At 38.8% G+C, this 14,489-nt stretch overlaps 1 protein-coding gene across 1 annotated transcript in view; it reads right to left on the minus strand.

Moving 5' to 3' along the window:
• npas3 (neuronal PAS domain protein 3) overlaps positions 1–14,489 on the minus strand; it is a 182,723-nt gene that overhangs the window by 90,998 nt on the left and 77,236 nt on the right. Inside the window, exon 4 of the mRNA XM_088925112.1 lies at positions 8,494–8,583. Coding sequence (XP_088781238.1) covers positions 8,494–8,583 — 90 coding nt within the window. The remainder of the gene's footprint in view (positions 1–8,493; positions 8,584–14,489) is intronic.

The following is a 14,489-nucleotide window of genomic DNA, read 5'->3' on the forward strand; positions in this document are numbered from 1 at the left end:
CATGTTTCAATATTGCTGAAACTGCTTGAAAACACAAATGTTGTTGTTGTATGCAGACAACTTTTTCTCCACATATTCTTTTTATCTTCAGGCTTTGCTCACAATGTCTCTGCAAATTACTAACAAATATTTTTTTAAAAACATACTTCAAGTTTATTTTTAATTGCCAGGCTACTACCCAAACATTACCCCCCACATTATCTTTCTTTTTTGTTTAAATGTTTAAATTTTTGTTTAAATTGATGGCTTCCATAAAAGATAGCAATATAAAAGCACAACTTTAGTTTCCATGACACTGTGATCCTATCTACTGCAACTGCCTTCCAACATTAATAATAACTGAAAGAGATCTAAAATGAGAATGGCACTATCAGTCTGAAAAGGATCTAAAGAAAAAAAATTCTGTATTAAAAGTGGTTATCAAGAGACCGGTATTAAGATTTCTGATAAGACATTTTCCCCTGTGTTAGCAGGAAAAATAGCAGGCGCTTAGAACACAGAGTGAACTGTAGGGCACTGAACCCATCCCAGAGACTAACACCTCAGGCTTCCCCCTGTGACAGAGAAACTCCCTCCTATTTTTGCAAACATCACAAACCACTTATGTACAACTAAATCTGTACCTTAGGTTAGGACTCTGTACGTTTACACGTTAACAATACCATAGCAAGCACTTAACTGATCTCAAGACTAAGATAACTAATTAAAATTAAATGCCAAAAGAGCAATCATTGTAATTGGCATAAATATTCAAGTGAACAGGCTTTAATTACCCTCTTCTGTTTCTTTGCTGAAATCAGCAGAGATCAGAGCCAGCTGGGGTCCCTGCCCTATCTGAATACACTATGTAATGCAGCCTTAAGAAAGAGAAGCATCTCAATATGCACAGAATGGTGGGGAGTGAGATGTTTGCTCACAGATGTAAATCAAGAAAATATGTGGAATGGAAAAAATATAACATACATACAGTAGCAAATGCATTGTGTCTTTAAATTCAAAATTCTCTCTCACGATGTACTGTACATTTGCGAAACTTTTCAAAAGTGCAGCGAATGTTGGCCTACACTGTAAGGCTCCTACAAGTTAGGTTACACAAGGCAATCTACTGGCAACTAACACTCATCCCTTGCAACCATTTCCTGCACAAACTGCCATGTGCAATACTCCTAACAACCTATAGCAAAAAATCTAGTATCCACTAGCCTACATGATTGGTCAGTAGATCACATTCAAATTCCAAGAAACAGGTTCCAACCAATTTCCAATGAGGCCACTGATCTGTGTTACAAGACTGTCAGCTCTGGTGAATAAACCGGTTGAAAATGGAGGCAAAAAAACAAAGAATAATAAAGTACAGCTTATAGAGTTTTATGAAGGTTAGCAGTTAGAGAAATTAAAAGATATCTGATTTGGTACTGAATTATAGCAAAGGGAGAATTATTCTTAAAAAGAGAAATCTCTAATCCAAATAACTTGTGCACTTATTTATGTAAGTACCTAACATACCTACAAATAATGATTATACCTTGCTAATGTAAACAATTAGAAAACTGTTTAGCACTGATTTGCCTGAACAGTATTTGTTCTCCAGTGTGAGTTGTCTATTGGTTGTGTGGTGTAACTGGCCCTGCAATGACGTTGCAGGCAACATATTGCTACAACTCCTTTGGCCACTACATGCATCTGTTTAACCAGGGACGATGGTTTTTAAATTCTACAGAAGACTAAGACTCTTAGTTGTGAACAGATCCTTGTAAGATAAAGAGACAAGGAACCTTTAACTCAATGGAACGGCCGCTGAGTTTGTTATTGAGAGCGTGAGTGTAAACAATGCTACTGACCACGCTGGGCACACACAAGCCAGCTGCAGGAGGTGTCATTCACAAACACTGGGCAGTGGGACATTTTGAAGCAAATCCAAGGCACACTGCCACAAGACTAACAGCCCTTGCTGACATGCAAAAGTTCAGATGCACAAATGACACCAGATCCCACTGGATATCTGTCAAAATGTAGTTTCCATGCTGCTAGTGGAGTCTGATCTGTGGTTGCTACTATAGTTGGATCTCCAGCCTGTTGGATACTTGGATTCTCAAGCAGGGAGACACATGGACTTACTGTATGCTGGTCCGACTGTATGAGAATGTGAAGATAAGTGCTGAGATATACAGAATCTCATGGTTTCAGACTGAGAGGGAACACTGACAGTTTCTTCACTTGCCTGAAAGCCTCTGACAAGTTATAGGTGTTTGCTGTCAAATTGCAGACCTAACATTACTGGCTTTTAAAAATGAAATAGTGCAAATCGCTCTGGAACATAAACGAATCTTTTCATTTCTGCTATTCATGTTTATAGCGTACCTATTTGCATTCTTGGAAGAAACGACAGGAGTCATTCTAAGGGTAATTTATTTTTCTAATGCTTATCAGATTTACAGAATGTGTATTGAAAACGTTTAATCCTAGGAAAGCTGCAATGTAGGTACATACGTTTTTCCTGATGTGATCACATGCTCAGACTGACACTGGTAATGAATGCTGAACTCCAAAGCAGAACAGCATGTCCAGAGTTTTTTATCACTTGTGAAAAGTGTCCATCAGGTTGAACCCAGGAAAAGTCTTGTATAGTGTAGTTGCTCACCTTTTAGCCAGCTTCTGTTTTCATTTGTTTTCTGTAACTCTCTTGAGCTGTTCTGCACATCACAGAAGTAACATTTTCCATATTAGTAGTTTGTTTTTATGGCCACATTATCTATTTTCTTTGCTTGTTCATCACTCTTACAATACACAATGACTTCCCTTTAAGATCTATTGTAGATCTGTTTATCATTTTTCATTCGTCCAATTATTAAGAAGCTTGTTGACTTTTTTTTCTTTGCCAGGCACAGTGGTTCAATATCAAGATGGAAAGGCTGCAAAGTTGCCTCCCTGAAGGATCCTGCCCTGAGAAACCTTGACATGCACAAAGGCAGCCCCAGACAAAGTTGCCCTGCTGAGGACGATAAGGTCACCCGTGGGATTGCAGAGATTATCTCTGTCAAGCACTTGGACAGAATGCAGTCAAATGATGCATCATGCAGTCATTTTCGGGGAAAAAATCAATTTCTTCACCAGGTCGCTATTTGCTTTTCAAAGTGCCCTTGTAGTCTTTGCCTCTGAGCATTTATCAATTTAAATGTTGTGAATTGATAATGTTTCTGCGTTCCTTGTGCTCTCTGTGAATCATTCGGGTTCTCATGTCTTCAGCAGAGTTTGTTATACCCCTGCTGAATGAAAATAATTTACATATTAACATACTGATTTGCCCCTTTATTTTAATGCGAAGGGACTGCAGATTCTTGATACATTCACTATTACATGACATGAAAAAGATATTGGTTTGCTTTATTTACTTTTTGTAATTTACAACAAGTAATTCGATTGGAAAAAGATTTTTGGAACAAACTGGAGACTTTTAAGGTCATTACTGTGAACAATCATAATCTGCCCTCTGTTGAAGCAAACCCATTCTCTGCCCAATCCATTTGCTTGTTTTAGATTTCTCCCATCAGAATTCACAACCACTTACATTTTAGAAAATGGTACCTTTTGCAGGTGCCATTATTGTGAACTTTTCATTGATTAGGCACCAGATTCCTTTAGATCGAATGAAATGGTGCCGAGTTTGAGATACTGATTTTTGTGAGCTGCAATGAAAGGAAAAGTGATCTGTATCATTTACAAGATAAAGTTCTTCACTAGCACAGTACAATATGAAGTTTCTTAAGTTATGCAGAGTGCAAGGGTCACATGGCAGTACAATTAAATGTAACCTTTCCCGACCCCCCTCTCAGCTCTCTGAAAAACCCTGTGCTCCTTTTTTTATCATTAGTGAAAAATGAAATGCAAATAATGACCCTCAATCAGAACAGGATCATAAATAAAACAATGCTTATTATCTATTTAGTATTATCGCGAATCACTGTACCAAAAGGTTACCTGAATGTACTATAAAATTCTCTCAGTACATTAAAAAGTTTTGTTAATTATCTACAGATACTTATTTGATTTCCTTGTAGCTTTCAGATTTTATTGTGCTGAAAATTCAGATTCACTATCAATATACAGTATTCTGAGCCAACAAAACTAATAGCTCTATGCAGATTATAATATGAGGTTACTGTCTTTATAGAAGATCCATGGTCTATTCCATTTCAAAGGTCACACATCTCTTCTCAAAAAACGCAGGAAGATCTGAACCGTGTATTGATCTGAAGAGAAATTGGTTAAGGTACTTCACAGGTAACGACATGCTGGCTATCTACTGTATGTCTCACCAACATCGCAGACGGCTGTCACAGCTTCCGGCCTGCACCGCCACACAATGCGGACCCTGAATGAGTCGTTTCTCCTGATGCGATCGCACATTCAGACGGACACTATTAATGCTAATCAATTCTGGATTTTCTGTGCCACTTGGCTGGAAACCCACAGGGGACGCCCCGCCGGCCTTGCCTGCCCCTCGGGTTAGTGACAGAGAAAATAAAGATGCTTCGCTTTCCCCCCTCCCAATAATGATCTATCCACACGATGCATGATTGTCTTTTAAGAGCTAGAGATGTATACCCGTTACCCCGTTTTAACAAGTTTTCAATATTTTACAGTTAGATACAGGGGCAGATGCATTCATTCAGCTTAAGCACTTGGGCTGAAACACAACACTGATGAACAAAACGCTTAGTTTCTACAATCATCCCCCTCCATTAGTGTTGCACAAAGAATCGGTCTTCGGGTACAACAAACCTCGGGAGCAGAGGAAATATGGTAGTTATAAAAGCACAGAGGGTGCCATTTCCTCTTTGTGTTTCTACATCTCTGTTCATCAATGGAACTTCACTGCTTCCAGAATCTGAAAGCGGTGTTCCTTGTAAGGGGTTAAAATGAGACCCCTTTTGAACAGATGATAATTCAGATGGTCGCAGTATTCCAGATGCATCAATTTCCTTGAAAATTCAATCCATGCATGTGCATATGCTGTGCTGGCAGGAGTACTGACTAAAATGGCCAAAACCCAAAAGCTAATATTCTTTTGGCCAGAATAATGCAATTATTATTTTCCTAGCTATCAGCCTAAGCATACAGTGCCATCTGTTATACAAAGCAAACATACACATCTCAATTACAGAAAATGCAGCTGCCTTGACAGATCCTGGATTGCAAAGTTAACTGGGGCTTTTAAGTTCTGAACTACTATGTAACAAATGCCTTCATGGGAAAGTCCTTATCTGCACTTACAACTTAACTTTATTTAAAAAACAAAACCAACATAATGTTATTTATAAACCATTTGTTTCAGAAGAAAAGAGGTTAATATTTGCAAAATGGTTATACAGGTGCCGTACAATCAAGATGTATTTAATGGCACAGAAACAGTCCTGTTGTAAACCTTCATTAGCACAGCAATATGACATAACCTGAGATGCTTTTAAAATGCATTTATTCAGAAATTTACAAATCCCAACAAGCCTCACGAATCTGCAACATCTCGTTTCCAAGAGCTTCCCAAGGGAAAAGAGAATCCAATCACACATTGCATCATGGATTCATTCGTTCAAGATTACCTGTAATTAAACCCCCATGTGCTCTTACACAATTAAAAATGAATTACAACAGAAGAAACAAAACGTACCCGGCATTAAAACACCACACATAAATTAATGGCACAAAATGATATACTTTCACAGGCATTTTTAAAAAAAATGTTTCAACTGCAAGCTCTCGTCTCAAAGCCTTTGAAAATCAGAACAAAATCAAATTCAGCGAATCCTTTTGTTTTTAACCAAACTACACAGGTGGCCAAACACCCTTTTTTGCGGAGCGGACCGATTGTGCTGGAGTGTGGTGACACAGCGCTGTTCCACAGGACTCCCTGGCCAGCAGCAGATTACAGCCATGAAGGGAAACTGTATTACATGGCTTTACACCACTGAGACCTGACAAATAGACATTATGCTATAACTAGAAGTGCGTAAGACAGACTGAAAGAGCTGGAGGATTAGGTGCGGTGGGTTTTGTAAAGTCTCCAAGTGATAACACTGCGGCGGACGTGCTCTTCAACAAACCCGACTTCCTAGTCCCGGACACTTGCTGTCTGTCAATTAAGGCAGCGCGTTCAGCGCTGTGGAAGCACCCCTTAACTGTCCAGAACTATTCATTCATCTATCGACGCAGCCTGTGCTCAGAATGCAGATGCCAAAGATGCGGTTTAACCTGAGGGCAGCCTCACGTCCTGAGGCTGGCGGGCGACACGGAACTGTCACCCCCCCCCCTCTGGAGGAGCGCCAGAAACCAAGCCATACCTGCAACCTTTCTGCAAATGCCACCCATCTAAGACGTACTGTTCCGCATTACAACACAGGGCTGGAGTTTCTGCACAGATTGCTCTCTGTCGGCTCGGAGGCCTGTCTGCTCTGACACCTGGACGCGCGCAGGAAACGCCGGAGATGGGCTAGGGAACCACGCCAGGCGCGACATCAAAAACAGCCCCCCCCCCTCCCCCCACCACTAAACAGATTTTTTCCCCGATCGCCCTGACAGTTGTGCCGGGGCACGGAGGCAGAGGGGCGAGCGCTGCTGTATGTCACAGAACATCTCCGATATGTCAGGGTGCCGGCAGCACATCTGGAGGGATGGGCCTGAGGGTCACCCAAGACGGCACCCATGCTGCCACTGGGTACAGCACCCATCTGACAATGAGAGCTCACGCTAACGCAGAGGGTTGATAAAAATTCCTGGCTGCACCAAGCAGCATTCGGCACAAAACCACTAGAACATGTGGGCGATATCAAACTGTGTAGCACACCCTAGGGCTCCAACACAGTAAATGGGCAGAGCTCTCACAGGGGAGTGTGATATTAAACTGTTAAAGTAATACTGTCTGTTGGCAGACATGCATTTTAATGATACAGAGCAAATTCACATTAAATGACCTTTTCTCATTGCTCACAACTTTGAAATATATATATATATTTACTCTCTCTGCTGCTATCAGTCTAATTAATGACTTGAAAATTCTTTTTGTTATGCAGGATTTTCCACAGGTCAAACAATATTATCACTATCAGGCATTCGACAATGGCACAGTATGAAAATCCTCTCATGTAGGTCTTTTTTAAACACTACGCCACAATACTTTCTAGCTTTGTCTTCCCGAAAGGGTTTCATTAAAAAATGCTTTTGGACGCTTTAATACAAATAAGCCATATTTGGCATGTTCTGTAAGAACAAGAAAAACTATTTGTTGTAATAAATTGTTATATTATTTTAAAAACAATTTCACCATAAGCATACCCAGAAAACACAGCTTGCTAGGGACTATAGTGCTAAAAGCTTGATTCCTCCCTACCCTCTCTGCGAGCCCTATGCAGATAAAACCTTTGTCAAGATAACTCCAAATGAATTTCAGAAGGCTTAGAAGACTAAATTTACAATTAATCAATTATTTGATAAAAATCACTAATCAATTAATATCAAATTAATTTCTGCTTGCAATTATTCTGCTTCATACAATTTATCGTTTATTTAATTTAGCAAAAAAAAAATCACTCTTTGATCTATATTTGTCCAATGTCATCATTTTCTGTGTGTTGTATTGCAAGTAATTTCTTTTAAATGCTCTTCAGAGAAGAAGGTCAGAGGTTTTACTATACTAGCTATTATGTGGTACCTTTTCATCCTTCAGCTGTATGGTATATTGAGTAATGATTCACTGTAGATTCAATACAAATACGTCCTGATAAAAGTGGTTAAGTTTACAGTTTTATTCTTCCCAATTAAGTCTAAAAGCATTCCCTTTGCTATTCTTCAACCACAGATCACAGTGCAGGTGACAGAAAGTAAAGAAAATTGTGGCTTTTGAAAACTACTAAAGTGCAAAGATTTAAAAGTTGATATTATTCACAATATATCAGCATTTTAGGTGCTTACAAGAGAGCCAAACAATTTCCACAGGTAGTTATAATTGGTTACCTGGTCAATTCCTTTCACACAGTAGTTAGGATATGGTTTAGATTTACTCGGGTACAGAAGTGTTGTGTAACTAGCCTAAGGTAATGATTTATACTGAATATTAGAGAATAAGAAGCTACAGTGACTTTCTATAGCACCAGAAAAAAGAAAACAGACTTACACACTAAATTCTGGATATAAATGCAAATACATTTCAATGGATGAAGCAAAAAGGGATCTACTCTATATTGGAAAAGCGAATTATAGGGTTGTTTGCTCAAATCCCAGTTCAGGACACTGCTGCTGTATTCCTAACCAAGGTGTCTTACCCAGGTGGCTTCAGTAAACCCAGCTGTATAAATGGATAGCAACATTTGTATGGAAAAGCTTCTGCGAGCCCCTTGAGATAAAAGCATCAGCCAAATAAATTAAAATGAATATAATAATAAATCGTAACAAGCACTTTGGCACAGAGCTGATAAGAAAGTGACAACCAGGGTTACTTACTTGTGAGAGCCCCAGGTATATGGACACAGTTTCAGAGATGTATAAAAACTTTCCCTCCTTGTTTAGTGCAAATACAAATCCGTCCAGAGACTGCAAGACAAAGAACAGGGAAAAAAAAAAGAAGGGGAAGCCTTATTAGATGCAAGTTGTTGGAAAGTCACTCAGTCAAGACAAGCCAAATCCCAAAGCAGCTTAAGGACATCTGCAGATTGGAAACAAAGTGAATGGAGTCTCAAGGCAGCGATGTCTCAAATTATGTGTTATGTGTTAGGTAAACTCACTAATTAAGAGCAATTTCAATGAGCAGTGCATTCAAATTGATAAACAAGGAACTCCAAGAATTTTCCAAATGTTTTCTTTCAGCTTTTGAAGTTTCTTTTTATGTTCATTTTACATGCATTGCCTGAGCACTGCAAAATAATGTTCTCATTTCCATTTTTTTTTCTCAACGACATAGCAATGCATTTCATTTTTATGTATGATAGCTCAGATGTTCCTACATTTAGTCCTCAGCTGGCTACAAATTTCAGATTTAAAAGTGAAAGAATTCTACATAATGGAAGACAAAAATCCTAAAAAACTCTGAATTTCAAAGCTAATTGCAAATCAAATGTAACATTCTATCCTCATTCTGTAATATCAGAATTTAACAGCCAACACATTTTTAAACAAATATATTAGGAGCTGATGAATGGTAATGAATCACAAAAGACAAAAATAACAAATGATTAAAAACAATCCAACACACTTTATTTTCAAATGGTGAGCATATAATGATGTCCTTCAGTACATCACAAAAATCAAGTTATTTATCCGCTGTGAACAGTCACAATTTTTTTCTCATCACAGTTTTGAAAATATGGGGTTGGGGTTGTCATGTTTGCTAGGAGGATTCCGGCTTAGTTTTAGTGGCAACAACTTTATTAAAGCTTCAAGTACAAGATAACACTATGAAAAAATGCTCTTTGACAGCAATAAAGAACTGAACAAGGATCTGTAGTTCTAGCAATTAGAAATGTCATAGGAATTAAGAAAACTAAAACTACTAACCTCCATCAACGCTAAACCCGTTATTTTATGAAAGCATTATACTTTCAAAAGAGGTGAGAAAAGAAATGGCAGTGTTCCATTTTGAGGCGATCTCCAACAAAATTAAGGCCTTTTATATCAAATACTTCAAAATTATTATTTTCTGCTAAGTATAATCACTGCAGGCTACTCCAGTCCTAAAGATGTCTCCAACAGGCAGCAATTAAGATACTAAGGTCTTAGGGGTTAATTACATATTGTCCCCCACTATGTGTGATAATCGGCATGTGCAGTTAGCCGAGGGTGGACTAAAATGTAAGACGTCACTGTGAAAAAACAAAAGAAAACATTTTTTTGAACAGCAAACAATGCCTTGTGTGAAATGTGACAGACCTGTTCGCATCTTTTTGGGAAAAACAGGGAGGGGAGAGTCACGATGAACTAGCTAGCCTGCTTCTTAGATCTTCCCATTTATTTCTGATTTAAAAAGCAACAGCAGCTGGAGAAGTGAAAGTCATTTTCATACTGCAGATAAACCCAAATCACCCCAGGCTATTTACAATGTGTAGATATGGAGCTGACTTTACCAACTCCCACTGAATTGTTCTGTAAAAAATCTTCAGAAAACACACAGATTAAATGCAAAATGTTATATATTAAACTTTATATTACTAATAATGTCAGTGTTTGCGGCTCATTTGACATTTTGCATCAGTACGAGTAAAAGATTGATAAGTCCTTCATTTTTCAATAATGCTGCATGAAAGATGAACAAATCTGCATTAAATGGTAACGCCTCATTCCTCTGGACACAGACTTTCCAAGAGAACAATCTCCTTCAATTAAATTATCTTGGACTGGTACTAAAAAAAAAGTGACTTTACACTTCTGTCGTGCTTCATTTTTAATCTGTATGTGTAACAGTGCACATACAGTACAAATGCTTTTTGTTCTCTTCAGTGACTTTTTCAAATTTTAAAAGTGTAAAAAAAACACAAAAAAACATTCATCCATTAATTAACAATATCTAATTAGTAACAAATGTTATGGTATTAACATTTCCTGCCCACCACAGTAAGGCACAGTAATTGCTTCGCATTTCATTTCATTTCTCAATTACCTGCAAGAAAGGATCTTACAAAGCTGGGGTCCCATCACTGTATGGCACTGGAAACGATATGCAGCAGCAAATGAAATTCTGACTTTATTGCAGTCACACTTAGAATCCATAAGATTTAGCTTTAACATTTACCCCGTGATCTGGTCTGGATGTACACGATTCCCAACTGTTATTTTATTTCTCCTGTCTGTCCTCTCCATCTCAACTAGGGCTGCAGGGACACGTCTGTTAGCTGCCAGAGAACTGACACTCACCTCAGCCACACTGGACTGTGCAGCGTGGGGCTGCCTGTGTTAAACCAAGGTAGCACATGACATTTTACGCTTAAAGTGAAACCCCTGAGTGGCATTTCAGGTCAAAAGTAGCCCATTCACTCTCAACTCTCAAAAATATTTCCAACCCTGTTTTTTTTTCCTTTTTAAAACAAAAAGCCATCTGCAATACTCGAAATGCAATTCTCTGGAGAGGATCACTTCATGAGAGGAAGCTTCAGAGGTGATAAACTGCCTCTGTTTACCGGCTAACTGCTGTGTAAAGTGTGCGATAAATCATGGGAGAAACAAACTTCTGATCTAGGCGAGAACCAGGTTACATTAAGAACATTGGATGTAATTTATTTAAATCGCCACGCTTCTCTGCTTTCCTTGGTGTTGTGAATAACCAGTAGTGCCAGATCACGCTGAAAAGATGCTGTCAATGGGCATAAACACTTTCGCCTGCACAAAAAAGCAGGAAGGGAGAGTTAATGTGACACCTTCCTTTCCTGCTGCAGTGCTGACCTTCTGCCTCTGCTCCACAGCTGGTATCTCCACACAGGTGAAAAGACAATCTGGAGCAGAGCTGTCAACACTCCTCAGATCCCATACTGCACTCCGAGGCACAAATGTATGTTCCATAGCTAGCCTGTAAACCGATTACTCGCAGCAAGAAAGATAAACAGGGGAAGATTATATCAAAGGCAACAAATAAAAATAAATGGTATATACAGTTGCAGGTTGCCTTTATGGATTATGAAGCTAAGATACCGTGCGCGGAGAAGAAAGATGACTGAATTTTTCCACAAGTAAAAACAGCGCCGCTATCGTGCACAAAAAAACCAGCTGAACTTTTCCCTTACATCCCTACTAGAAGCGTTTCCTCACACTGTGTACTGTATTCAGGGAGGGTGCAGTTTTCAAGTTTTTAAACAGTGAAAAAACCCAAAAGAATCAGGACAAATAGGCAATGCTCTAGAGCAGTTCTTACGTTTATGTAATGCATCTTTACAGAGCCGTCCAAAAGGGGACAGCAATTTTCTATTATTATTTGTGATCTTAAAAGTACTATTTACAGTATGATAATTATAATTTATTTTTGGGTACTTCCATGAATTGGAATGCCAAATGGGAGTGTACTTTGAACTTGCTAGAACAAAGATGTACTTGTTGTTCACTCCACCGATTTCAAATGACCATAAGCATTAGGGCACATTCACAGGCATTCTCTTCTAGATAAGCAGACAAAATGTTTCTGCCAACTTCAGAATTCGTTCTCGTGCAGCTGTTGTGAATCACATCATCAGCAGAGACGAGCGACCCAGTTCCAGAGCTGGCCAAGCATGTCCACACCATGACGTTACCTCCACTGGGCATCAGAATGAACTCACAGGCACACAGATGGGCCAGGAGAGTTTTGGAACAAAGTTCCGAAATGATATGATTGATATACGATTTTTAGAAGAAGGAATTTTAAAGAAGTTGTAGTTAGTCTGGATCGTCTCAATATACTTATATAGACATATTTTTTTTAAGAATACGAAGATGAAAAGGCTGACAGAATAAGAGCTAAACAAGGAAACACAGTGCCTGTCTCCTCTCATGAAAGAGAGCATAAAGACAGCAGGCCAGCAGTGTCACGGCCAATGGAGACTGACACTGCTGCGAGAGTCCAACCAGCAATCAGAAGGGAATGTGTGGACTCAGCGGGTGCTGAATGAGTAGGAAAGGGTCTTTGATCTAAACGTCTTTAGCCTCCAGCCACTGCAGTTCTGCATGCTACAAATAACCCCAAGGAAGGCCGTGGTAATTATGTGATCTGAAAATGTGTTAACTCTTGTGAATCTGATTTTGAGAAAGGCAGCCCTCAAAAAAGGCGATCTCAAATTACTGGTGGGTGGAGGGGAGAATCAAAAGCAAATATCAGTTGTTATTTCTGTTTTACAACCGTATTGCAGTTATTCTTTCCCACCGAAGGAGACAGAAGTGGGACTTCTGATGTGCGTGGCATTTTTGGAATCGTAAGAGCACATGCTCAGTAAAGTTTACTCCGTTCTACTGTACCGTGACGTTCTGACGCAATAACAGCATTTCACAGGTTTGTGCAAATGACAAAGGCCATGGCAGACCACAGCATCGCTCCGATGGCGGGGCGTCCTCACGTGGGGCAAATCCCACTCTAATGAAGGCACTGAAGCTCTCAAAAACAATCTCTGCTGTGCACGAGTCTAGAGAGCACTTTAGACCAAAGGCATTAACAAAGCCACTGGAAGTCTCTGTAGATGGGTTTACTGACTATTAACATACCATTAAGTATTAGGCCAGACAAAATGGAAGAAGGCTTCAGGACCACAGGCAGCTGGCAGTGTAGCGACCACATGCTCCAGTCTCAGAGCACTAAAGAGCAATCACCACAATTAACAAATACAGCAGGGCTGGTGAAATCACCAGTTACTGACTGCATAGCTCAGGAAAATGTGTTTTGACACTTTTTTTTAGACTTAAGCTCACAAAGAAATATATGAATGGGTCTCTCTCTTTCTTTCAAGCAATATTCCCACTACAAAAGGTTCAGAGGGATTTTCTAATTTGACGCACAATCCAAAGGGAAAGAGCAGAACTAGTACATTTATCAGTAAGATTTAATGTACGGTAGTAAATTACAATTCACAAGGAGGCATTCAGAGGAACTTGGGAAGCTAAATTGGGATTAAAGGAAAAGTATATTATCAGAAATGCCTAAATTGCTTAGAGAGCTGCCAGGAATATTTTTCAATTTTGGGCCTGACAAACCATGTAGAAAAGTGCAAATACAGAAAAGCATATTGATTTATTTACTGAAAGCACTGATGTCTGTGGCAATGTTGAAGCCACTGAACTTATCCTATATTCAAGGCATTTTGAAATGGGCCAATAGCTTTTGTACCAGTTTTATTTTCTCTCTCACAGAAGAAAAAGAATCTTTGCTTATGCCACCCACGATATATTTATTAGCTCCGTTAAGAGTGCAATGACCTGTCACAGACAGTGGTTTTATTATAATAAGGGCTTCAGACTCGGCTTTCTCTCCAGTGCAATCTGAACTGTTTTAGTTACAACACTTTTTACATAATGGCAAGATAATGCAGATTATTTCACTGCGGAAATAACTTGTAGATCTAAACGTACAATATCTGTACAGCATGATTGCCAGGGTTTCTAAAAGATGAGACTAATTCAATTACCAAATTACCAAAAAATGCAGACTTTTTTATAGCAGCTACAGACAGGGAGTATTAACAACATACTGCATTAATCATTTTCGTTAACAGCCAGGCTGAAAGTCAATTTTAATAAAAAACAGTTGTTTTGGGACTGATCTGACATACAATTTGATTTTATGAACACATGCCAGTGTGTATTTATTTAACCAATATTGATCAAATGTTTATTCATTATACTGTATATTGATGTGAACATGGAATTTAAGGTAGAAGTTTATTTTTATGTTTCAATCTGCTTTAAACAATCCAACAACAAAACATTACTACAATTGTAAACTGCTTTTGAATATTCATGTAATGTTATGTTTTCATCCTGTGCAACAGCTGGTA

The sequence above is a fragment of the Atractosteus spatula genome, chromosome 9, assembly GCF_055471065.1.
Source record: "Atractosteus spatula isolate fAtrSpa1 chromosome 9, fAtrSpa1.hap1, whole genome shotgun sequence".
NCBI classification, from domain to species: domain Eukaryota; kingdom Metazoa; phylum Chordata; class Actinopteri; order Semionotiformes; family Lepisosteidae; genus Atractosteus; species Atractosteus spatula.